Below are 27027 nucleotides of genomic sequence, written 5' to 3' on the forward strand. Positions count from 1 at the left end.
AGTTAGGTTCTTGTACATTAGAGTTGTGTTTTATTTAGAAAAAATGTAATTGTGAAAACATGATTGAGGCGACATAAGCACTCTAATGATTAAATATTTTAATCATTAGGGTGCTCATGCAGTATTTCCAGTCAGTGCTAATACATTCCAAAGCCTATATTCCATTTTATTATTAAGCCTATATTCCACAATGACACATTCAAACAAAACCTCTTATTAAACATATGTTCTTTTGTTTGATTTGTAGCATCTTGCACAAAAGTAACAGTCTGTTAACCTCTCCCTTTCTTCACCTCAGCAGCTTGTGCCAGAGGTCAAAGCAGTGCACCACATGTAGCCGGACGTACTTCTGGCCTCCGTGTGTGCACTCCAGGCACCCATAGACCGTCTCCCTCTTCTGCTGTCCCATCCCGCACTGTGCACACGGCCCTTTGGGGATGTTGTGTTTCAGGAGGTTCACCCTGGTGTGGCTGCTCTCCCGGAGGTAAGCTGTGGAGATGTCCGTCATACTGGCAGCCTTCTCATAGTAGTCTGGCACCATCTCCATGTCGTAGGTGTCTGAGTAAGTCAATTCCTCGAATGTTCTCTCATCTGAAGGAAAAAGTAAAGAAGGGGCCTATATTATATTATTTCTGATCTACTGTATGTTATAATGTTGTTTTCTCATCAATAACATAGCTAGAGTTTTGTTTTGTTTCAGTGACACATGTTTAATGCACAAACTCTGCAAATTTAGGCTAAGTTCTTTCCTCAAGCAGAAAACACTCTGTTCCACCTTGTGATGCCATGTGTTAATATAGGAAGTGCTACAGTGTATATTAACCTCCATCCACCTTCACTAGAATCATCAGGATGATTTCAGCCTTGGAATTGCCTATCTCTACTGAACTATAAGTTTCAGGTAACGGTTACCTTGAAAACTACCGCATCATGACATGACAAGGTGGAACAGAACATTTTGGGCTTTGAAGATGTAGACAGGCTATTGATAAAGGGTTACACAAACAGGTGTGAATGAAACAAAACACAACTACAGGTATGTTTTTGAGGAGGTAACAACATTCTTACATGGCATATTATAAAAAATCAACTTCTCTGAACTTTTAACCATGTTATAACAATCTCCCCTCATCATTAACTTAACTCAGAGTTGTATTTTGATAAATTCATACATGTCTGAATAATTAAATATATATATTTAGACTTGAGTTTTCAGAAAATCCCAGTTTTCATCTACCCCCTATCTTTGTCCATTTCCCAGTACTTACTTGCACCTTTTCATAAAAGCAACAACAAAAAATATGAAAATATGCTGCCATGTTAAGGTGAAATGGAAGAAGGGTCTATCAGCTCTGCAGATTTGAAATGGAAGTCAATGGTTATAATGACATTGTTTTTTTTTTTTTATCCAGAGCAGAGTTTAGACTTTGGAAAAACTTTAATGATCATGAAAAACAAGATCAATTTTTACTAAGAAACTAAAATATATTGAATCAAAAATTGTGGTTGATTAATAAAAACGTTACCATATCATCCAGCCTTCTTCAACGCAGGCTACTTACAGTGTGTATAATAGACTACAGTTGCACCCCAGATAATGTCCATAATAATATGAACTAGTAGCCACAACTATTTTGTAGTTGTGGCTACTTTCTGACCACCAATGTCCAACTTCTATACTTCTACAGGTTTGAATATTTTCTGTGAATACTGCAGTGATGTGGAGGGCCCCTGTACCTGCTCTGAACGGGTTGCCGTAGATGATTCCGGATAGGAAACGCCTCAGTCGACCAAAGGAGAAGCGTCCGATGAAGCCTCCGAGCTGTTCTCTGATCTGCTCCCGCTCAAACCCGCCCTGAGAGTCCAGAGCCACACAGATATCTGCACACATATACGGTAAAATACATTAATATTTATAAGTGAAATAAGTAAGAAAAAAGTAAAAGTACCACAAGTTAATTTTCACAAAGATAACTATTAAGGGAAAAGGTAAATGTCACTACATACAAAAAACACTCACCCATTCACACACACATTCATACACCAGTGTACGCAGACACTGGGTGCGAGGTGGGTTAAGTGTTTTACCCAAGGACACAACAACAGCATTCATCTGTGGAAGCTTGAATCACACCACCAACCTGTGGGTCAGTGTATCTGACCGCTCAACCAATGTTGTTTATGCTGAGAGTGGGATTCAAACCGCTAATCTTCGGATCAGTGGATAAACACTATACCAACTGAGCTACTGTTGCTACCCGATATACCCGATATCAACATGCTATCAAAACTTTATCAAAGCTGTTAATCTCATATTATATGCTAATAATATAATTTGTACACCTTTTACAGTCATTTTAGAACAACAAGCCAATGCTGTATCTGTAGGTTCTGAGCTTTATAACGAGGCATCACATGTCAGGACAATGTTTTCTATTTCTCTCACTAATTCGGTGCTTTTTGAAGCCTAAATTGTGTGTTTAAGTAGTGCAATGTATTCTTTGGATTTTAAAATAGTAACTGTATTTTAACTGTATTTATTGGTGGTGTAGTCTGAGCACCACCAAATGAAACAGTAACTGTACCAGAATACTGTTACTCAAAATTAGTATTCTGAATATGTATTTCATCACATGTATTCAGTTACTTCGCAGCACTGCTGGTATCGGTGCAGCTCTAAAACATTTCTAAATATAGTGATAGAGCATACATGTAATATGTACCAATTATATTGCCTTGTAAATCCAGAGTGTTATCTCTGTGTTTTTCATCCAGATTGATATCAATCTGGTCCTCATGTCCTCCGTTGCGCCTCAAGCCAGTCAAATGAGATCATGCAATCAGATCCGTTTGTCAGTGACTCATGTGAAATGAAGGAGCTCATTGGTCACCTACAATTTACAAATAAAATCTAATTTATCTCACCTCAGGTTAACAGAGTTTACAAAGTTTAGTGCAGTGTAGTAGTTTTTTCCAATATGGATTGACCATGTGTGTGATTCGCTAATCCATCCGTCAATCACACATTTTAAAACGGGGACATTCACCAGATCAGACTTGCATCTTTGTAAAGTATTGAAGAAGTGTGTATTCTCGATCCCAGGCAAGCAGCTATAAGATGTACTTCAGTAAAAATAAGCTTCTTGAGTGAAGTAACAGTAACATACTATGAAGTCTTGAGGTTAGAGAGTGACATGAAAGCAAATATTACTCCAAATTGTAGTATTGATAGCACCAACAACACTGTCTTGTTGTTATTTCAAATTGAGCGTAAAACAATTCCTCTGCCGTAGTTTGACAGACACATCTGAACGCTCGTCTGCAGACAGCCCCTTAGGTCAATATCACCTCAGTCACTACAGACATACTTCTATATCTAAGAAACTCCAACCCAACATTTTCTCCAAACACTGTAATTACTCCTCAGGTTAGTGCAGTTGAGCTGCAGGGTGTCTCTGTGATTTATTGGATGTGTGCAGACAGAGCAGCTCAGTTTTGAGAAGGGCACACAGCAGCTATAGAGGAGAGTAATTTTAGTAGTAATTAAAATTAGTAGCAGTAGTTGTAGTTGTTGTAGTAGTAATAGTAGTAGGGGTTGTTGTTGTTGTAGTAGTAGTTGTTGTTGTTGTAGTAGTTATTGTAACAGTTGGAGTTGCAATAGTAATAGTAGGTCTAGTTGTTTTAGTTATAGTTGTTTTAATAGTTGTAGTTGTTGTTGCAGTAGTAGTAGTTGTAATAGTAGGTCTAGTTGTTTTAGTTATAGTAGTAGTAGTAGTAGCTTTTGTTGTTTTTGTTGAAGTAGTTGTAGTATAGTTGTAGACAGAGCAGAGGAGTTTTGAGATGGGGACACAGCAGCTGAAGTGGTGATCTAGTAGTTGTTGTAGTAATAGTAGTAGTAGTAGTAGTAGTAGTAGTAGTAGTAGTAGTAGTAGTAGTAGTAGTAGTAGTAGTAGTGGTAGTCGTAGTCACAGTTGTAGTGGTTGTTGTAATAGTTGTAATAGCAGGTGTAGTTTTAGTTATAGTAGTTGTTTTAGTAGTAATAGTAGTAGTAGTAGTAGTTGATTTTGTACTATTTGTAGTAGTTGCATTAGTACTGACATTCTCTTTGTATAATTACTCTCTGTATACATTACTCCTGGGTGTATTTGAGCCGTCTCTGTTTCTTTTTGGGTGAGTACAGACAGAACAGAGGAGTTTTGGAGGTGAGTGTCACAGAGCACTCACCCAGCCGTCCGTCCAGCCTCACAAACAGCTCACACACACTGAAGGCGATGGTGGTGTGTGCGGGGATCACTATGGCCTTGTCTCGGCCTTTGGGGTTCCGGCCATCATCGATCTGGAACTACAGAAACAAATATTATACAGATTGGATTGTATTAGGGCTGAACGGTTTGTAAAAAAAAAAATCTAATTACAATTTATATTAGATTTAATAACATGATTCACATTTTAAACTCAAAAGAATTGACACAAATGAACTATGAACTGGCAACTAATACAAAAAACACATTTAAGAACATGTTTGTACAGATTTAAACTACAGGGTCAGCAGTTTTTATGCAGAAGGAGAGGAGATTTTGCTGTTTGCGAAGGAAATTATGGCACAGAGGGAAATTATGGTACGGAAGGAGATTATGGTATGGAAGGAAATTGCGGCTTTTGCGATTTTGATCCGATCATGATGAATCTTGCAGCCCTAAAGTGTGCAATTTAAAATTGCAAAAATTTTAATCACAGTTTTTTGGTTCACACTGGAAATCACAATAATTTCAAACAATTTCTTGTATACTGAACATAGACAAGTATAGACATATTTTATTAGTAGTTTTGCTTATAAGTCAATGTAGATTAGAAAAGTAAAACGTTTCATTCTGAAGCATTCAAATTCACTGACTTACAGGTTGGCGGTGCGATTCCAGCAAGACATTTAAGCCACCTTGTCCCCAGTGTTTGTCTATACTGGTGTATGAACGTTTTTAGTGCTTTGGAGGTGGAAAATCATTATGTAAACTAGAGTAATAACTGAAATCATAATTATAGATTAGATTAATTGCACAGACCTAATTGAAATTGCTTAGAGGGACCTGTTGTGTTATAACTGTGACCTCTTTCTCCCCTCTTTTGAAGCCACAGCTGCCGGGGAAAGACTGACAGAGACATGTTTCCAGTCTGCACCTCTTTCTGACCATTGAGACCAACATACAGTCAAACAGTCGTGCAGAAAGCAGGTTGTCCCAGTATTAGGCTGAATTATAGTGTCTTACCCTCATGGTGGTGCCTCTGACCCCTGCGTGGACGGTCAGAGAACACTGCCTGGTGGTCCTGATGCTCTCCACCACCACACACATGACGCTGCGCCCACTGTCCCGGGACTGTCGCACGAGGCAGTGATCCAGGTCCACCTTCCTATAGACACATACACACAAATATCTATTACTGTTTCTCAAACTGTGGTACATAAGTTGCTCTGGTGGTACACTGCAGCTTGATTTGTTTTTATCTAAAGAAATCTAATTGTCTTTTTGTCCTCCTTAGAGTAAATTCTGACCCCAGCCCAGGTAAACATAGCAGACTCCACCTCCTGTCCCATTATACAGCAGCAGGCCTGTGTAGACCAGCTTGATTGATCATTTATTCATAGTACAGGGAACGCCTCTTCTCATATTCCCCATGTGATTAATCGTCAGAGGTCAACTTTTTGACTTGGGTTCTATAGAAATCCTGTGTAAATTGTGATTTTTTTTTTTATAGTGAAGACGTCAATTATATGATCTATAGTACGTAAAAGAAAAATTTAAATCTGTCAACTTGACAAAAAGTTGTAGGAGTGAAGATGTTTCGCTGCTCATTCAAGCCGCTTCTTCAGTTCTACGTTGCGAAAACCTATTTACGAAAGCTGCCTTCAATTTTCTTATAATTACTCCAAAAATATATCTTCCTAAACAAATCTGACGCTTCTCCTCTTTTATTTTGTGCATGAATTTGAAACCCAGCACAATTTCCATATCTGATATTTCTTCTATGAAATGTCATTCATCCAAAAGTATAACCCAATCTTTTTTAATGAATAAGTCATGTCCCATGTCTTGTACTTGTGCTAATTATGTGAGTGGCTCTTCTACAGTAATGGTGTGAATACGAGAAGGACACACAGCAGCTGTTACCTGGAGTGGAGATCTAGTTGTAGTTGTAGTTGTAGTAGTAGTTCCTGAAGTATTAGTTGTAGTAGTTGTTGTAATAAATGTAGTCATAGTAGAAGTTGTAGTAGAAGTAGTAGTTGTAGTAGTAGATGTAGTATAGTAGTTGTAGAAGTAGTAGTATATATTGTTGTTGTTTTGAAGTAGTTGTAATATTCTTTGTTCAAGTTATAGTAATAGTAGTTTTTATTTTAGTAGTTGTTGTTTTCGAAGTAGCAGAAGTAGTAGTAGTAGTAGTTGTTGTTTTGTAAGAAGTTGTATTAGTTTTTGTTCAAGTTGTAGTAGTAATAGTTTTTATTTTAGTAGTTGTTGTTGTTTTCGAAGTAGTAGTTGTAGTAGTATTAGCTATAGTATAGTAGTAGTTGTATTAGAAGTAGTAGTAGATGCTGTTTTGTAGGTGTTCAAGCTGTAGTAGTAGTTTCTGTTTTAGTAGTTGTTTTCAATGTAGTAGTTGTAGTAGTAGTAGTGCAATTCTCTTTTACTTTTCACATGAGTCCATTTGTCTTTCTGTAGTAGTAGTATTACTAGTAGTATTTGTACCTAGAATTGAGCTCTCGCAGTAGCGTGGGCACGTCCAGCTCATGTTTGGTCACGATCCCGAAGGATGCTTTGACGGCCACCGAGTCAGAGCCGCTGATGTTGAAGCCCACGTCGTTGATGACATGGTTACCAAGGCGACCGTTCAGAGCCACGTCCGACTTGTCCTCATAGTTCAGCAGCTGGTATGAAGACACGCCTGGAATGACCCAACACAGCAAACTAATGTAATATTCTTTGTACTAGAAATCTTTATTGGGTTACCATGTTTTTTTTATTGCATTAAAAATCATTGGCCAAGATTTGGGAGGTCAGTGATTCACAATGAGTTTAGTTCAAATGTGGCCAGTCTAGTGAAAAAAATACCAAATACTGTCTATGGTAATTTGGAGCACTTTTTCTCATTCAAAAAATATATTTCATTTTAATCGCCAATTTCTCATCATTTTGAAAACCATGGATATTATTCAAGTTTGATCCTGTTTCTGTCCTTATGACCTGAGACGTGGATTGGTCTTGTTCTAGTCCTGGTTTAGTCCTGTTCCAGTTCAAGTTTACTACTGAGTTTGTGTAACTGTAAACTGTTCAAAATTATTTACTGTTTCTTCCTTTCAAAGTTTTTCATGTTTTTAATCTTACATCCAGATAAGAGAAACAATTTGAGAGATTAAAATTTAAATAAATAAAAAAATGCACTATATAACTTTTCAGGTAGAAGGTCCGTCGCCTGCTGGTCTCATAAAGATGTTGATGCTGGGAGTGTTTCACAGTATAGCATTAACTCTCTATCTCCATGGAGACAAGCAGGAAATCCCACTCAGCCAAGTTACAGGTCAGATCTGAGGAGAGCCTGTTTTTCAATGCATTTTTATAGCATCATCATCACTTGCAGTTAAATAAATAGCAACTTTTAATGCTATACTGTGAAATATTCCAGATAAAGCAATATCACCAATAACTGACATCAGAAAAGTTAAAATCCTAATTATTCCATACCTGCTGTGATCTCCTTCTCCCCTACCAGGATGTCTTTGAGGGAGAACGGAGTAGAGGAGAACTTGTATTTCTTAAAGAAGCGGCGCCTCCTCTTGCGGTTGACCAGGCTGAGGGGCTGGTATCGGTCGGCCTCGCTTAGACTGGGCACAGGGATCAGCTTCCCCGTGTCTCCCACCTGCTTCACAAAGTTCTTGGTGGCTGCCGCAAACATTCTAGCCCAAATATGAGTCTCCAAATATCAGAGAGGAGCCATGACGAGTGGAGTGGGCAGGTGCCGGAGTGTTCTTTCCGACCGGTGATCAGGTGAATTATTAAAGGGTGAAAGGGGATATGGTACAGAGGTGGTTAGGCTGATGGGACAGTGTTTGGACGACTTCCGTTCACGTGGCGATGATGACCATGACGACCTTTTTGTCTGCTGTCTGTTCTAGGTTTTAGTTTCCAAATTATGTGTATAAAGTTAAAATTATCTATAGTATCCTTTTCTTTACAGAGTTTTTCTTCTGTTCTGGCATATGAGTTGGTTGAACCTGCTTGAACTCAGCACTAGGGGCAGAGGTCAGTATTAGGTCAAATTAGGAGTTTTTATTTAATCCGTTTTTTATTTATTTTTTAAGTTTAAGTATCTTTTTATTTCACATAGTCAGCAGTCAAAATGTAGGTTCATACACATGCATTACTATCTGAAAGATCTTTGCCCTCATCTCTCACATCCTCTTTCAAAACAAGGTAGAAAAAAGAATAAAAGAATAACAGAAGAAAGAAAATGACTAAAAAAGAACAAAAGAAAGGATCCAGAATTTGAAAATTAATTAAATACAAAACAATTTTAATTTATTTTTAGTGTAATTTGCTTCTACACATGTAAGTTGTATATTCTGTAACCAGGCAATAGTCCAGTACAACGCTGAATACTTGAATACGGTGAGGACTTGAGGACTATATGGCATCGCTATTAGTAGTGTGTTGCTAACAGATAGATGAAAACACAACTCCATTTATCTTTTTGATGAGGAAAACAGCATATACTGCATAGATCAGAAAATAGCGTAATATGGGTCCTTTAATGTTACAACAATGCTCCCTCAGCTTACTCAAAGTTGGATTTCGATTAATTCATGCATGTTTGAGTAATCCTGTGTTCTTCTGCATCTGAGGCCTGAGTGCTCAGAAAATTCCTGTTTTCACCTACCCCCTATCCCCGCCCACTTCCCCGTACTTACTTGCAGTTATTTTTTTAAAAATCCTCATACATGTGGGGTTCCAAGATGTCACTTTACCTTTTTTCAACTATAAAAACAAGTTAGTATAAATCTGCTGCTTGATATGTTGGAAAACTGGAAACATGCACTATACTTTTTAGCAGATAGCATTTACCAGTCTTCCAAGAAAAACAATCACACATATTTTGCTAGCTAATTTACATGCACAAATTCCTACCACATATGGGTTGAACATGAGTGATCTCTCACTTTGACTATTTACTCTACTCCTCCATAGTGACGCTCTTGACCTTTGACCTCTCCGACTTCCTTTTTGGACTCCTTATTACTTAGCATCCCTTCTTGTCCTCTTTTTAGTGGCATCCCCGGTGGAAATACAATGTTATGACTTCTTAATGGAAATCCAATGTGTTTCAGCACCTAGATTAAATGCACTCCCAGCATGATAGTTTGGCGGGTGTTTGGAAAGAAACCTAGCATTGGCGCTTATTCAAAAACGCTAATTGCTAAGATTATATTATTTTTATGTTCAGAGTTGGAAGTAGAGTGAATAAATGTCGGAAGTACTAACCTGTATTATTTGTTGTTTGCAGGTTTGGAGGATGGGAGGCGGAGGGAGCACCCATGGGAGCTGGCAGCGTGTGCACCTGGAAAAGGCATCAGCAGAGGATGTAACATGCAGGTTGTAAAGTATTCAGAGCCGGTAGAGTGATGTAGGTCAGCAGATTCAGACAGCGCACAAAATCATGTTTGGGTTTAGCACGAGCAGTTGGAAGGCAGTGTGGAAATGCAAATGGAGGGGAATTGGTTGGATGTTACGGGCTGTGAAAAATACCTGTCTGCAGAATTTAAAGCACACCTATGAAACATTTGTATTTTTAATGGACTAAAGGAAGAAGTAAAGCTTGTATATTCTCATTTAACATGTTTAGGGCTGCCTTTGCAATGAAGCGATACATTTAATTTATCTTTATTTATACAGGGAGAGCTCAGTGAGAGTACCAGAGTCTCTTCTTCATGAGTTCCCTGCTTAAATACAAAATAATACACAAAAACAAAAAATGTATACATTTAAAACCTGGCACAGGTGTGATTATAAATGTTTATCACCAGATTATTAAAGTGCATTAGTGGCATCAACGTATCCAGTTTTGCATGTCCTTGAAATATACCTTTGTTTGTTGTTTTTTTGGTGCCTTTGATGCTGTTTTAATTTTCCTTTTTAGTACTTATTTTTATTATTTCTAAAGGAAACAACATGCTACTATAATCTGTTCAGATAGTAGCAGACTTGTTGGATAGTAGATGAGTCAGCTGTCAGATCCACTAACCCACAGGTTGGCGGTGCGATTCCAGCTCCCACAGATACATGCTTTCATTGTGTCCTTTAGCAAGACACTTAACCCACCTCGCCCCCAGTGTCTGCGTACACTGGTATATGGATGTGTATATAAATGGGTGAGTGATTCCTTGATGTAAAGTGCTTTGAGTGCCTTGAAGGTGGAAAAGAACTATATAAAATTATGACCATTTACCATTTAGACATCTCAGTTTACAGACAGAATGTCCAAAGTTTGATGATTATTCTGTGACTTTTATTTATATTTACCTGATCTGAGCCAAAAATTTGCATACTTTCTTGTTATAAATGAATACGTCTTGACTAAGCAGATTGGAACTTTATCCTTCCATCATCCTCTCACAGTGCCATCTAGTGAACATTTATAGAACACCTAAGTAGCTTTTGTTCTACAGTTACAAATGTTAAACTAACATTGTGCTAGTCTTTTATTAAAAACTAGAACAAGCCAGATGGAATGCACGTTCAGCCTCTCATTCCTCTCGGGAGCCATTTTCAGTTACTAAAATTGGAATCCCTCTTGATGTTTCCTTAATTTTTACCTCCAACTTTGCCAAACCTGGTTGTTAGCTAATTTAAGATACCAGCTTAAACCACTTTTACTTCTGATCCAACAAAAACGTTTTCTAAGCTCCCTCAATTTCATGTCTTTCCAAACGCTACCTAGTCTTTAATTAACATCATTTTGGAGCAGAGAGGAGGCTGAGTCTAAAACATGAAAAAGGAAAAAAAAAATAGTAGGAGGAGAGAGGGAGAGGAGAGCTGTGCGTGCGCCAGTTTGCATTGAGCACCAGGTTTAGGGCAGTTCCTCTCGGGGAGACTGGGATTTTCAGGGTCTGGATGCAGGATTTGGAGAGGGTCTTCTGACTTGGATCTAGTGAGGGGCAGACATGGCCCCCGGGGGACGCTTTAGGAGTACCCTGTGTCTGGTGGTAGCGCTGGTGCAGGTTGTTGCTGTTGTATGTCAACAAGATGCCAGAACTGGTGAGTGATGGAGAGTATGCTTTTCACATTACCTGCAAATGTATTTGGAAGTGGTTTTATTCAAAAGTCTTGTTGGTTAAATCCTGGTTTGGACCTGGTTATATTCTGGTTCAGTCCTAGTTCAGAACAGTTTTGTTGTTTTCCTGAAACAAAATAAAAAGTCCTGTTTTAACTATAGACCTGGTTTAGTACTTTTGGAGGCCTAGTCTCTTAGTCCTGTCCTGTTTTAGTCCTAGTTTAGAACTTGTTGAGTCTTGGTTCATAAACCTTGTAATATATTTGCTCAGGTGTTACTAATATCTGCAATAACCCATGCATCAAATACAGTCAGACTATAGAGCGTTTGCACACTGCCCTGAAGGCCCAGTGTTTGTGGAACAGTGCCATGTACTGCACCTGGCCATTTCCCAGTTATATGGACATTTACAACTGATATTACTGTAGAAGCATTTTTTGTTGGCATAAATCAAATGCATCCCAGTCCTGTTTCCATTCTAACTATTTACTGGAGTTTATTTATTTATAGTACACCATAGCTTAATTTTATTGGAGATGGCAATAGAAAAGTGAAGGGATAGCACAGTATGGAAATTAATTTATATGAGTTTGAATACATTTCTAAATAAATAAAGCAGACACCTTTTTCTCTGAATATGCATTGCACTGGTCCCCATATACATAGCAAAGATTTTTCCACACAGATTTGTTTTTTTTTGTCCCAGGACCCTCTGTCCAAGGGATGGCCAGTGACAGTGATCCATTTGCTTGTTTCCTGTGACTGTCCGATTCACTTAAAGTCTACTTATATAACACATTTACAACAACTTCAGCTGACCAAAGTGCAACAAAAACAAATATGCAGATAACATTAAATGCCAGGGAGTGTTGGTCAGCCTGCTTGTGTTTCATTGACTATAATGAATGTTTCAATATAACATATAACAATCTCTGGGGCCCTTCGAGTCCACTGCTGTTCTGATGTTTGGCTGCACACAAATAAATCAAACTGAATTCAACTATATTCTAATTCTAACAACCTCAAGTCAAGTAGAAGCATTTTAAGTGAGGTAATGAAAGACATATTAATGTTCATTACAAACTACCATACTTTTGAATTCTAATTGGTATATTTTTAGAGAAGTGTCTTTTTCCTTGAGGATTGCTTTATGCCTCAAAAGCTGCCATTTCCTTTTTTTACCATCCTAACATTATTCCTCTGTCGTCATTCTTAAAACTGGACCACACTGACTTTGTGGTTAGGTTCACACCCTAGCCTCACCACATGTTATCATCAAACATTATTTTTACTTCTATTAAATCAACATTAGGTACATTTAAGTTAGCAAAAAGCACCAAATCCAACACCAAAGTGGCTCATCTCATCTGTTCGAAAATAACTATTCCCAATGAGTGTGTTCAGTTTTATATAGCTGATCTCCTGGAGCGTATATGAGTTATTTCAGTAGTGAATGAGGGGTTAGCTTAGCCATAGTTATAATGATGTGGTCAGAGAGGATGGGATGGACAAAAGTAGGCCAGTCATTATGGTCAGAGAACTGGCCAGGGTAGACAGGACACACCCAGAGACAGGAGCACAGGCTGGGGACTAGAATGTCACCATATAGGGTGGTTCAGTGCAGAGGACATTTTGGATAGGATTGTTTTTAAATTACATGGATGCATAATATGTTGCGTGGGGAACTGGAAAAGGCTTTTAGATTCCTGGTATAAGTCAAAGTCTGGGCACCTTATCGGATTGCGAGATAGGTGCTGATGTTGACTTGGTTTGGTCCAGTTCCAGTCTTGGTCTAGACCTGGCTTAGTCCTTGTCCTGGTGTAGTACTGATGTAGACTTGGTTTGGTCCAGTTTCAGTCCTGCTTTAGACTTGGTTTAGTCCTTGTCCTGGTTTAGTAATGATGTTGACTTGGTTTGGTCCAGTTAAAGTGCTGGTTTAGACCCAGTTTAGTCCTTTGTCCTGGTTTAGTAATGATGTTGACTTGGTTTGGTCCAGTTCCAGTCCTGGTTTAGACCCAGTTTAGTCCTTTGTCCTGGTTTAGTAATGATGTTCACTTGGTTTGGTCCAGTTACAGTCTTGGTTTAGACCCAGTTTAGTCCTTGTCCTGGTCTACCTTCTATGACTCTGTGGTGGCATCAGCCATCCTGTACGGTGTGGTCTGTTGGAACAGCAGCATCACAGAGAGGGAGAGGAAGAAGCTGGACAAGGCCATCAAGAAGTCCAGCTCCATCCTGGGCTGTTCTCTGGACTCAGTGCAGGAGGTGGGAGACAGGAGGGTCCTAGCTAAGGTCATTTCTATGCTGGGCCATGAGTCTCACCCCCTGCAGGACGCTCTGTCTGTCCTGGAGAGCAGCTTCAGTGACAGACTGATGCTGCTGTCAGACTGTACAATGAACACTGAACACTGAACATGTGTCATTCAACCACACCTATGTGCAATACTCAAGTCACTTTACAGAGATGTTACATTAGAGTCTATTTTTAGTTTATTTTTTAAGTATTTTTTTTATTATTTTAAGCTATTTATCTCTTATCATGTTTTATTGCATGTACCATTTTCCTTCTGTTCTTTAACTGTGCAGTGCAATACTGGAATTTCCCCACTGTGGGACTAATAAAGGCATATCTTATCTTACCTCTTAGTTCTGATGTAGACTTGGTTTGGTCCAGTTAAAGTGCTGGTTTAGACCCAGTTTAGTCCTTGTCATGGTTTAGTACTGATGTAGACTTGGTTTGGTCCAGTTCCAGTCCTGCTTTAAACTTGGTTTAGTCCTTGTCCTGGTTTAAAACTGATGTAGACTTGGTTTAGTGTGGTTCCAGTCCTGCTTTAGTCCCAGTTTAGTCCTTGTCCTGGTTCATTATTGATGACGATTTGGTTTGGTCCATTTCCAGACCTGGTTTAGTCTTTGCTTAGTCCCAGTTCTAACAGGTGTGTTTAAAAGTGTGATTGCACCTTAGCTTCATTACTAGCAAACTCATGGAATCTTGTTTGTCTGGAAAAGAAAACTATACGTGGTGTGGTTGTTTCTTAATTATAATGCTCTTATAAAACTCTTTTACCCTATAGATGCATTATTTAGCGTTTGTAGTTTTCACAGATTTGTATATGAATTTGTATTGAAGTGGACGATATGGTGTCAAAAATCAAATCTTAATCTCATTTTCAGTTTTCTCTTGAATGCAGTTCCACGCTCAAAGAAATACAACCACAACAAAGTGTGAATGTCCAGAAGAAGCCGATGATTTTAGTTACCTCTTCAAAGTAATAGAAACATACTAAGTTTTCATGAAATGTGATCAAATTGAAATTGTATCAGTTTAACTTTTTGACACTACAGATGCTAATGCTAAACAAGGTACTCTGCAAGTAACATTTGCTAAACAGAAAGTGATAGTACAGAGGCATAGGTAGTTGAACTAGCTGGTATTGTATATCTGCTTCTTACATCACACTAAATAATAGAAGCATGTGTAGGTGCGTAGCTGTTGTTTTTGGCACTGGGCCGAGTCAAGCTGCTTTTACTGTGGTCATTCATTAAGAGGAATGTGAAAACTTCTCCTGTGTGTGGGAGAAAAAATGCACCATAGACACTGGAAATTCATATTATCATATACTAGCCAGAATCACATTAAATTTGTGTTTGAAAATTGTGGTCAAGTCAGGAGTATCTTGCAATATTAATACATTAGTAAGCCTCCAGATTCTCACTGCCTTTTAAATATTGGACTACAATGGACCTTTTTATGCTAATATTACTAATTCTATAAAAAATATGAACCAATTGTTGTGTATACTGACTTACCTGGTGGTCTGTTCAATATTTAGATTCATATTTTTAGTCCTGGTTTAGTTATGATCTTACTTGTTGGTAATGTGATGTTGTGTGAATCCATGACTTGGGTGTACGTTTATTGTTGGGAATATGTTTTTGTCAGTGGTTGGAACCTTCCTTGGGACATCTGCGGCTACAGAATTACAGTGGTAAAAGAAATAATAAATATCAGTTCTAACAATACAGTTTTTATTACATTAAATAACTTAATTTTAGCCTCCTAGTTTGATTAATATAGTATATATTGCTTAAAGGAGTAATATGTAACTTTTCTGACTGGGGATCTGTGACCTGTTTGTCTCCATGAAGGAGTTTGGAATGTTATCCTGGAATGTTTCACTCTATGGCATTAAATGTATCAACATCACATGATACATAACGTAGCAACTTAATGATTTATTGCCAAAAAAGTGAGCTTGACCTTGTAGAGTAATCACCAGCTTGTTTCCGTGGTGATGATAGATCGTTTAAAGCCATATTCTAGAGCATTTCAGGTAAAGCAACACAATTCTCTCTGTAGACAAGCCCCAACAACATAGTGCACCTTTAATATGCTAAAAATGTACCTCTTGCTACCCTGTCATCATAATTCTACATGTTTATTTTATTTTACTGAGGAATACTTTCCACTTAAGTCTGAATGTAAGATTGTTAGCTGTGTTAGCATGTAGCTAGCTGTCTCGCGGGTGTGGTTCTTCCATACAAACCACCACAGACTAACCTCACTGCAGCAGAACCTATAATCCCGAGTGTGGTTTTCCCTGAAATAACTCCGCTTTTGAACTGGGGCCTCAGTGCACAGGAGGGGCCCCCACGTAATCACCACTTAGCATTTGCTCATTCGCTCACACACACTGAAGCAGGTGGACAAGGCACTGCTACAGATTCGGGCTATAAATTCATTTATACACAGAAAAACAGTGAAATTTATGGATGTGTTCTTTCCCCTTTTAGGTGTACTAAGTGTTCTGGTAGAGATGTTACTGTTTTGTCTGGAATGTACAACTTATCTATCTCCATGGTGACAAGACACCACAAGTTTTTTGTTTTTATTTATTTATTTATTTTATTATAAAAATACCTGTAATTGAATAAATGCAAGATTATAAAGGCACAACATCGTCATGAGGCAAGCAACAAAAAAAAATAAAAATCCAAGACAAAAATCACTTAATACTGTATTTTTTTTATTATTTTGAGATGCTTGTTGAGAAGGTTCTGTTGAGTTGGAGAGATTTAGTGCTTGCAGAGTTGACTAAAGTAGATTTCCTCATCGGACTCATCATCAGGCATTTCAAACCAGAAGCGGTCTGTCCTTTTGTTGACTGGACGGTTCTTCCATTTGAGTTGAATTCCATTAGTTGAACATTGACTCAGCTTCTGTGGCACCTGAACATTGTTTGGCTCATGGATTTTGGCTTCAGATGGGATCCTGCCACTATCAGAATTTTTCATTGAAATACTCCTCAAAGAATGCATGATGTCCACTTCTCCAAACTGGATGTCTACTTCTGCAGCGTCGCACGGCAACTCCAACCTCAAATTTTCTCCTGCCTTAGTTGCTCTGCGCTTACGACCTCCTTGTTTCTTCCTCCTCTCTCGCCTCACTTCTGTCGGGGTCTCATTTGTGTTGCCAGATGGAGATGTGTTCAACGTAGGCTTGATGGTGGACCAGTCAACTTCTCCAAAGAAGATTTCAACTTCTGGAGTTTCATAAGGCAACTCCAATGACAGTGTTAATGGAGGCACCTTAACTTGAAGATCTTCCTTGATGTCCTTTGGGGTTTCTTCACTCTTTGTTTTGTCAGCTGAACATGTCTTGAATATTGATTTCTCAATTTCACCAAAATAGATGTCCACCTCTGGAGCGTCATAGGGTAATTCCAACTGATTGTGCTCACCTGTCTCAGTTGGTTTACGCTTTTCTTTTCTTTGTTTGACAGTACTCCCTGCTCTCACTTCTGTTTTTGTCTTGGAAACATCAGTGCTGCTCACTGTGGATTTATTAAATACAGTTTGAAGATTGACCAGTCGACTTCACCAAAATGGATTTCCACTTCTGAATTGTCGTTTGGGATCTCCGGCATCTCCAGCCACCTGGGACCACCTGTCTTCTCCTCCTGAGGAGGAGCAGTTTGGGAGCTTGAAGGACAGACCTCGACTGGCACAGGTTTTGGTGTCTGTGCATTAGAAGCTTGATCTTCCTGTGTGGTTGTAAGACCATGACCGTAGACAGTCTTAGGAGACTGCTGGGGTTCAAAGAAGTTGTTACATTCCGTGGCATTGAATTGTTTGAAACGGTTTCTTTTACCCATCTTGTTCTGTAGTTTCAGACTAAGTGTGTTTTAGCGTTAACCTAGAAAGTGCTTTTGAGCATGAAAGTTCTGCTTCTCAGTTAGTGTGTGTCCACAAGAGCTGCGATTAGCGAATGACCAAAATCTGCCAATGTCTCTCACTTAAAACTGAGTATGGAAATGTAAACACCCTCCAATGGGTTAAAAAGTAAAATGATGTAGTCCATTCAGAGTTAAATAATAACATTTATTTAACACTCCTTGCTATGCTTGGTTGCTTATTACATGATTTGCAATAGAAATCATTTTAATTGTAAAGATATTTAAATGTCTTGTCTAATTAAATTATGTTTTCAGATATACATACCTACTTTTGATTACTCATATTTCAATTAAATAAATCATATTTTGTTTATCTATTTACTCATTTGCTGCTTTTCTATAGTTTGAGCTACTTTTGCCCCATTAGAGTAGTGTATCTCATGAATCAATAAGGTTTTTCCAGGTCTACAATTCTAGTAGAATTCACAATTACAGTTATGCATATAAATAAATAAAAGTAAACATTTAGTATAAATGTTAACCTAAATTATTACTTGGATCATTATGCTATGAATTGGTTTGAGTTACCCATTGACGCTCCAGAAGTAGACATCTGTTTTGGTGAAGGAAAGGGCTTTTGGTTGGAGTTGTCATACGATGCAGCAGAAGAAGGGATACAGTTTGAAGAAGTGGACTGGTTGGTCACCAAGCCTTCTTTGAAACATAAATTACTATTATTATTATTATACTATGGAGCTAAAGATTGGTAGAAGCACTTATAGTGGGGTAGAAATACACATTTTGGTAATGCTACTACCAGTGAGAATGAAGTACTCAATTTTGTTATTTAAGTAAATGTACAGATACAGAGACAACATATTTCAAGTAAAAGTATCACAAGAAAAAATCTACCTAAGTAAAAATATTAATGTACCTGTTTAAAAATGTACGTAAAGAGTAAAATGGTTTTATGAATTTTGTGTATTTATTTATTTTTTGATCTAAGTCAAAACTTGAACTTTAGTTAGGAGGTTACCACGAACATGGTAAACGTAAACCCTCAAATCATACAAAAAGTACTTTTCATCCTGTTTTAGTGAAGTGGAAAAGTACAGATACGTGCTCTCAAATGTAGTGAAGTAAAAAGTATCCACTATATAATGCACTTAAATAAAGTACAGATACCTAAAAATTATACTTAAGTACAGGACTTTACTACTTGTACTTTTTTACCTTCCACCTCTTATTACTACTAAACATCATGCTGACATTTCTGACCTACCGTTAATGCTGTTAACACATGCTGGGTCTGCTTATGGTGAAAGAACCCATAGTTGTGGCACAATATATTAAACCAGCCTTTGTGTGATCTTCCCAGACTAGTTTCAGGTTAATTCCGACTACTTTCACTGTCAAAGCAATACCATTAAGAGCTTGCTTATGTTACAATATTGACGTGTTACCTGATAAACACTTTGTTTTAGTAAATGGCAAATTGTCACATTTTTATATAGCGCTTCAAGGAACTCAGAGTGCTTTACATCAAGGAACCACCCATTCACACACACATTCATACACCAGTGTACACAGACACTGGGGGCGAGGTGGGTTAAGTATCTTGCCCAAGGACACAACTACAGTATTCATCTGGAATCGCACTGCCAACCTGTGGGTCAGAGGATCTAACCGCGCAACCAATGATGTTTATGATGAGAGCAGGTTTCAAACTGCCAACCTTCAGATCAGAGGACATACTACCAACTGAGCTACTGTTGTTGCTGCAGTGAAGTTAGAAGGAACTATAGACCTATGAAATGACTATAAACTCAATCACTGTCTACAGAGGACACTGCTCTACAGAAGGAAAAGATTGGGATGTCCCACATTATGGCACTAAACTTATTTATCTCCATGGAGAAAAGCAGGTGACATCTCCAGGCAAAGTTACTGGTCAATTCAGCATCAATGCATGTATTTCACTTTGAATGTTTCCTGAGAATAAAAACACATTTAATAGAATAGGTGCAAGATAGATAAGTTTAATGCCATACTGTGAAACATTACTGGCAAAGCAGTACAATCTTGATGAGACACAGAAGCAGGTGAATGAGAATATATCATTACCTAAATTTCCTTTTACCTTAAAGAGGGGATATTATGCACAATATTGTTTTAGCTTCTCTCATCAAAAACATGCCTTTTTACAGTTAGCTGTACGATTTTGTGCAATGTACAAAAACATGATACCAAACTATACACAGCAACTTCCCAAACCTGATGCAATATGCAGTAGTTTCATTAGTGGGATACATGCTGATTGTGTTGGCACTTAATACCCTATAGAAGTAAAATACATAATACAAGTTCATATTTTATGTTTGACTCACTTTCTTTTCCAAAATATCAAGTAACTTTCTTTATTTCTTTCTTTATACTTTATTTGTCAGGGACCATGTACAAATTCATTAATCTTACAAAAGAAGAGATGATTTGTACCAGATTTAGCTACTGCTACTTTCCATCTGCAGTCTCTGGGGAGGTGAACACACATTAAAATGCATTATAAGACAAAAAGTTCATTATAAGACAAACAGTTCATCATTAACATCAGCGGTAAAATACAACAAAATGTTCCTGCAGTTCATACTAATTTAAAAAAAATCATTATGTGCAGGTTTTTACAGTGAATACAGAACATTACAAATTAACTAGACTGATGTGGACACTTTTGATTATCTAAAATGTACTTTTTCAAATTTCTAGTAAAATTATTCAAATCTACAGACAATTTCAGACCGTCTGGATGGTGGTTTCACTGTCAAATGGTTTGAAATGAAAAGGCGACTGAACAAAGGTCGAGGATCTGTTTGGAACTATGCAATGAAACTTTAATACATTTTTTCAATGTAGGTGGAGCTGCATTATTAATAAATTTGAATACAAAATTAAATTGTTCTAACTGAACATTTTATATTTACTTAGGATATTACAGTGATGATAAGGAAGTTTTTTTTTATCAAGTGCCTTTAATGCCTGAGTGTAGGTGGATCTGAGAGGTTTGAGCACACTCTCATTGGCCTGAGACCAGGACACGCAGTAGGTCATGTGTGGGATAATCATGGCATTGAAATATGTGAAATTGGCCTCTACTGTTAAGCTGTTCCTCATTTGTTTTAGGGAAGAGATGTTGTATCAGATTAGTTGAATTGTCTTTCATATCTGCCTTTTCCAGTTCATGTTCACACTGCAAAAGATCATATTCAAATATGATTTAGTTCCACATATGAACTTGGCCTGGGTCACATTCAAAAATATAATTCAGCCTGACACCGACATGAAAAAATCAGGTCACATTTGGTCAAAAAAAAAAAAAAAAAATCATGACATACATTGCTCAACTCAACAAGAATCTCAACATAATAAAAGAAATTAGAGCATTAAGTGATTTTCATTTTGATTTCTTTGTCTCATAAACTTTTGCTTTTATTGTGGTCACAGAGTTATTGCTTTACATTACTGGGAATCATACAAACCACTGAAACATTGATGAAGTCCTTTCTGATTTCTGCACTTTCATGAATGTAATTGACAGTTCAGTGAGCAAGTCATTTTTTAATTAGGCTAAAACAATAACAATTAGGTTAGTTATGTAAATATACATTATGAACGCACGTGAATGATTCCCATGTTAATTTTTACCTTAACATATAATAGTAAACATATTTAACATTCTTGTATTGTGAGGAAAACCTTTAAATAGTATTTGTCAAAATTATATTCAAACTTTGGATTGTCCACTTTTTCTCCACGAGCTAACACATATTTTTACTATATATATGATTATATATTAGTCAGCATCTGTATTTTTTTATGTTTTAGTCCACACTTGAGGCCCTCTTGTTGGAAATAGGTCAGAAGTTGAATCTGTTTCTCAGTATTGGGTGTTATCATTATTATGTTTTATCCATAATGACTCATAATGAACCAGCGCACTATATGTTGTTCGATGGTAGAAAGGTCAAAAATACTACAGCATGTGTATTTTTGTAATCTCTCACCATCTTAATCATTTGGATAACTTTACTGAATAACTTCATGTTGTCAAACTGTTGTCCTGCTTCTAGTTTTATTTTATTAAACTCATAATATCACCTTAAACTACAATGGTGACGCAGGTGGCCTTTGAAATACCTCAAAAAAGCATGATTTCTGTGAGTCGTCTAACCTGTAGCTTAACCTGGTGGTGCTTCCTGCTTGTTTTCATTAAGATGTGAAGATGTGTACTATGGGACATTCCAGACCAACATCTTCATTGAAAGAAGCAGGTGCTGGACTCTCCATTAGAAAAGTTTCATCTTGTACCTTTACGGGATCCCTATTCTATTTTTATATATGATTTGATATCATTTGACACATTTAGCACATAGAAAACCATTTTGTGAGGAGAACATGCAAAAATACACAATTTTAGCACTACTATTAGCAACATGATGTCAGGAAATAGCAGATACGCAAGAGAACTGGTCCATAGTCAAAGCAATAATATGGAACCTTAAGAGATGAGACTGCAGTGAACATGTACTTTGCCACATACACTTGTTTGATGTTCCTATAGCAACAAGCTGAGACAGGTCTGCAGACAGGACAATTATAGAGTCCCATGGAATCACATATGTACTGTACTGTAGTAGTCTGTGTAGCATGTATTCTGTGTATATGTTGTGTGTAGGTTGTGTGTAGTGTGAGATGAGGGCGCAATCAGACTCCAATTACACTCTTTAACCACCACTGTCTGAACATCAACCATACATGCACTTATGATTTATGACCATTTAATTATAACTTTGTTTGTTATGGAGCTACAACCTTTATGGGTAATTATGAAACCTTTTGGATTGCTAACTTTTTTCATTTTAGTGGCCAACAAAAGTTTATGTGAATTGGCAGGTGCTCAAAGTGTTCCCATTATGTGAATTATGTATGTTTATGTATGTTTAAGTTTACTCCACCAATCATCATTTAAAGGTGGACTGTGTGACTTTTCCGATCCGTTACCTGTTTGTGATATTACTTTGCCTGGAAAGTTCCACAATAAGGCATTGAAAGTATATCTTGCATTTATTAAATCACAGCTGTTTTATTGCTCAAAAGTACCTTGAAAAACGTTCTTCCTATGAGTGGGCTTGCCTCTCTGCAGATCTGACCTGTAACTTTGCCCATGGTAGCGTCACTTGCTTGTCATAAGTTTAAGGCCATACTGTGTGGGCAAAAGCAGTTACATCTCCACGGAGACAAGCAGGTGGCAGACCTCCCACCAGAAAAGTTGCATCGTGCATCTTTATAGATAATATTCAAGATCATTTTTAGCGTTTTTTTTTTTTTACAGTAAAATCTGATTAAGTTCAAACTTTATGAGACATTATTGATACGATGTCGTGGAGCCGATACCCAATCCAGCACATTTTTCTGGTACTGGTATCGGTATCGGTGTATCCCTAGTTTGTATCGCTTTGGAAATAGGCAGATTATTTGGAGCTGTGATCTTTGGGTTAGATTGAGAGCAAATATATTCACAATTATTAATGCCTTACAAGGAAACATCACTTATTCAAGGTTTTGTCTGAATCTTTAATACAAACTGATCAAAGCTAAAGGACAGAGGTTCAATCCCAGTTGCAACCAGTGCATAATGTTGTGTCCTTGTCAAAACAATTCAATGGGCTGAATGCTGTAAATTGGAAAGCAGGCAAAATGTTTGTTGATATACTTATTTTTATGATGGTTGTGTAGTTATTGTGGGATGTTGAACCTTGCTATTTTCATTTATATCACATTTTATGGACAGTTAAAACAAGCAGACATGTTTTTCCTTAGCCAATACAGCTAGAATCACAGATGAGTGAAGTCTGGGTGGTTTGAGGATAGAACACAATGGATATTTGATTGACAGGTTCTTTTCAAACAAGGGTAACTTGCTGTGATTGGCTGATATTACCCGCGCTTGCTCCTGATTGGTGGAGGCAGAGTCAGCTGACCTTCTGGACGCGTCTCCTGGTTTGAACCCCACTTTGGACCGGTCTCAAACAGAAGTTAACAGATGTGCTTTAAGACTCCCCAGAGACTAGTGAAATATGTATCGACATTTTCTTTCATAATATTTGAAAGAAAAGACGACGTTTTAATATTTATAGATAATTGGGAACATGTATAAGTTCTATGCTTTAGAATGATACATAAAAATGCCGTCGTTTATTAAACCACACTGTGTATTCTTTAGAAATCGAATTATCAATAAAATAATAATTAAAATTTTGCAGAAGCTGAGAGGGGGTGAAGTGTCTTACTCAAGGACACAGCAACACCATTCATCTGTGGGAGCTGGAATCACACTACTAATCTCTGAGTCAGTGCATCTGATTGCTGTACCAATGATATTTATGTCGAGAGCGGGATTCAAACACCCAACCATCAGCCAGCTCAGTGGATCTGACTGTCTGAGCTGCTGTCGCCCTCTGTCATCATATGGTCCAGATCCAGTCCGTCTTTCTCATATAAGCAATTTTTAAATACAATGTAGTCTGGCTCAGAACCCTTGTTGTGTGACATTGGGGGTACAATGGCAGCGTAGTTAGACAAAATTGTAAGAAGGCTGTGGGTTTGATGCCAGGGCAAGTTCTCATAGGTCTCAAATCCCACAGGTGATGATTGTGTTTCCAAAGTAGAAGAGAAGGGGCAGGGATAATAAATCATGTTTATCCAGTTTTGACTTAAACATCCATATGCAAATTATATTGAACACATTTTAAATTAAGATACAAGCAATATTTTTGTGGACAATGTGTATGTGTTAGTGTAGGTCATGTGCTGGTGGTCAAAATTGTATACTTTATTAATGTATTGCTTTATATTTTGGCCATTTCGAAATCAGTCAAAAATGTGAAATAGAAAGTTAAAGCCAACATTCTTCATGGAAATATATATGTTTCCTATACTGTGGAAGATTATAGCCAAATTTCCAGTTAAGAGTCAGGTTTGTGGAGATGCAAACCTAAGTTTTTCGGTGCAGTAATTACAACCAAAATATATTTTATTTTACCGTAGTCTATTTTTAATGGCTAAAAGGTTACATACTGTGGCTTTAAGATTAGGTTTCACCTATGGCAGCTCTTAAAAAGTTGCCTAAACCTGATGGATTGCCTAAACTATGGGCCTGGCAACTCTGGCATATCTCAGCCAACTTGAATTGCTTTGGTTACCTGAGATTTACTACAATTAACAAATCAGTTGCAGCATTTAACATTTAGTAACCCACCAGGAAGAAAAAAATAGAAATGAGATTGTTTACATTTGCTTTAACACACATAATACAGTGAGAATACAGGATGAGTTGCTTGTTGACCTGTTTTTTCATGATTCCATTTGATTTTAATAAATAAATAGTTAATTATTTCTTTGTATTCTGTGCTTGATGTATTTCAGTTTCCGATGACACTACATCAGCAAACTGCATCGTGGGTGTTCAGGTGTATCTCCATAATGCCATATGGAATCCGGATGTGTGCACTGTGTGCGTGTGTGTCAATGGCATGTCCCTCTGTGAAGACATCATATGTGACCATGTGGCCGACTGTGATGACCTCATAACCCTCGCGGGGGAGTGCTGCCCCGTCTGCAACAGCACCTACGAAAGTGTCAAGGGTCACATAAGTAAGACAGGATACCTCCAATGTTTTTAAATGCAAATATCATATGAATACAGATCCCTTTTGCAAAAACAAACCCCTTAAATAGATTGCAGCATATGTTTTGAGAATAGATTAGATTTAGATTTATAAATTGCAAAAACTAAAATGGGGAAGTGCTCATAAAAACCAACCAAGTATAAAGGGTTAACTCTTCTTCAACAAGATAGCACCTTATAATTCTAATAGGATGATGTAATGTGTAAACATAATGCATAATCCTTGTTTTCTGTTTTCACAGCGGTCATGGGACTGAAGGTATTAATCCTTTTGTAAAGTTTTTTCTTTTTTAAAGTTGCATTTTAAACATTAATATCTCTTTTAGGGTCAAAAAGGTGAGCCTGGTGATATTCCTTATGTAAGTAATAAGCCAAGTAATATGTGTGTGTTTGTAGTTGTTACTTACAAAATATGTAAACTTTTTTTTGTTTTGTCTATTTTTTACAGATTGTGGGCATCCCTGGACCTACAGGCCCAATGGTAAGGCTTGTTTGATATTTTAACTTTAAATATATTATTACACATCATCGACTTTTATGTGCATTTATAATTAACTACCAAAGTCATAATGTGCTGAAATCAAAACTTCACTGATTTTGACACCAGATGGCGCCAAACACTCACAGATTCCAGATGTAAACCTAATACAGTGCTGGTTGCTGCTTCTATTAGAGGACTAGACTCATGGGAACAGAGCCGTAGGAAAGAAGAAAATACATTTACTCAGTTCATTTTTATGCAGATAAAATCAGAATTTGATAATTTTGAGAGAAATGTTCTGGTGCATTCATCATTAATAATAAAAATAGAAGCAATTAAAGTATTATAGCTGATATGTTTAATATTTTTGTTTTCACCTTTGGACAGAGTTATAGCAAGTTGATATACAAAAAATATGTTTTAATGACGTACTGTGTGTACTTCAGGGTCCCCCAGGAGCGCAGGGAAACACTGGCCCACGAGGATTTAAAGGCCGAAAGGTAAAACACACACATGATATTCAGAAATGAAGAAGCAGCTTGGATGAGCAGCAAAGCATCTTCACTCTTACAACGTTTTATCCAGTTGACAGAATTTACCTTTTCTTTTATTATAGCAAATGTATTGTTATAAAAATATCTGGAGCACAATCAGATTCTTTTTAAACATCCCCAGATCAACAGATCGTGTTATTAATATAATTCAACTTCTAATCTCATTCATCTTGTGGAAAGCCACCAGCAGACTGCAGCTCATTAAAAATTCCTTTACATTACATTTTAAAACTCTTTTAATTACTTATAATGCTCTTCATGGCCCCCACCTGTACCACCAACAATTCAATTCAATTCAATTCATTTATTTTTGTAACGCCCAAAATCACAACAACAGTTGTCTCGAAGGGCATTCATGTTTTGGTTTGCTACATTTTTCTATAGTGCTTTTCCACCTTCAAGGCACTTTACAACAAGGAACCACTCACCCATTCACACACACATTCATACACCAGTGTACGCAGACACTGAGGGCGAGGTGGGTTAAGTGTCTTGCCCAAGGACACAATGACAGCATTCATCTGTGTGAGCTAACCTATGGATCAGTGGATCTGACCGCTCAACCAATGATGTTTATGTCGAGAGCGGGATTTGAACCGCCAACCTTCGGATCAGTGGACAAACACTCCACACACACTCCACATGAAAAACTCCACACAGAAAGGCCTGGCAACCCGGGGATCAACCAAACCCTCTTGCTGTGAGGCATGAGTGTTGTCACTCAGCCACTGTGCTGCCTACACACAAAAACAAAACAACAGGAAAAAT

At 37.5% G+C, this 27027-nt stretch overlaps 2 protein-coding genes across 3 annotated transcripts in view; one reads left to right on the forward strand and one right to left on the reverse strand.

The window, feature by feature from the left end:
- Positions 1-283: 283 nt before the first annotated feature.
- Positions 284-7959, reverse strand: pjvk (pejvakin). 2 transcript variants are annotated; one of them, XM_055227649.1, is made up of 6 exons: positions 7731-7959; positions 6738-6933; positions 5265-5406; positions 4225-4342; positions 1738-1881; positions 284-591 (listed from the first exon to the last, which is right to left on the reverse strand). In XM_055227649.1, the coding sequence occupies exons 1-6, from the start codon at positions 7939-7941 to the stop codon at positions 290-292; spliced, it is 1113 nt and encodes a 370-aa protein (XP_055083624.1). In that variant the 5' UTR covers positions 7942-7959; the 3' UTR covers positions 284-289. The 2 variants fall into 2 exon arrangements, with proteins under 2 accessions (XP_055083624.1, XP_055083627.1); XM_055227652.1 differs by lacking the exon at positions 1738-1881.
- Positions 7960-11067: 3108 nt separating this feature from the next.
- The window catches only part of col5a2b (collagen, type V, alpha 2b), a 28056-nt gene continuing 12096 nt past the window's right edge, over positions 11068-27027 (forward strand). Inside the window, exons 1-6 of the mRNA XM_055227518.1 lie at positions 11068-11297; positions 24963-25190; positions 25467-25483; positions 25551-25583; positions 25673-25705; positions 26152-26205. Of these exons, the coding sequence (XP_055083493.1) occupies positions 11204-11297; positions 24963-25190; positions 25467-25483; positions 25551-25583; positions 25673-25705; positions 26152-26205 (459 nt within the window). The 5' untranslated portion in view covers positions 11068-11203. The remainder of the gene's footprint in view (positions 11298-24962; positions 25191-25466; positions 25484-25550; positions 25584-25672; positions 25706-26151; positions 26206-27027) is intronic.

The sequence above is a fragment of the Periophthalmus magnuspinnatus genome, chromosome 2 (genome assembly GCF_009829125.3).
Source record: "Periophthalmus magnuspinnatus isolate fPerMag1 chromosome 2, fPerMag1.2.pri, whole genome shotgun sequence".
NCBI classification, from domain to species: Eukaryota; Metazoa; Chordata; class Actinopteri; order Gobiiformes; family Gobiidae; genus Periophthalmus; species Periophthalmus magnuspinnatus.

Coding starts and splice junctions, on each gene's coding strand:
- pjvk (XM_055227649.1), bottom strand. CDS start 7,941: ATGTTTGCGGCAGCCACCAAGAACTTTGTGAAGCAGGTGGGAGACACG. Junction 4,343..5,264: donor TCAGAGGCACCACCATGAGG/GTAAGACACTAT, acceptor TTGTTTCTGTAG/TTCCAGATCGATGATGGCCG. Junction 592..1,737: donor CGGCAACCCGTTCAGAGCAG/GTACAGGGGCCC, acceptor TTTTTCCTTCAG/ATGAGAGAACATTCGAGGAA.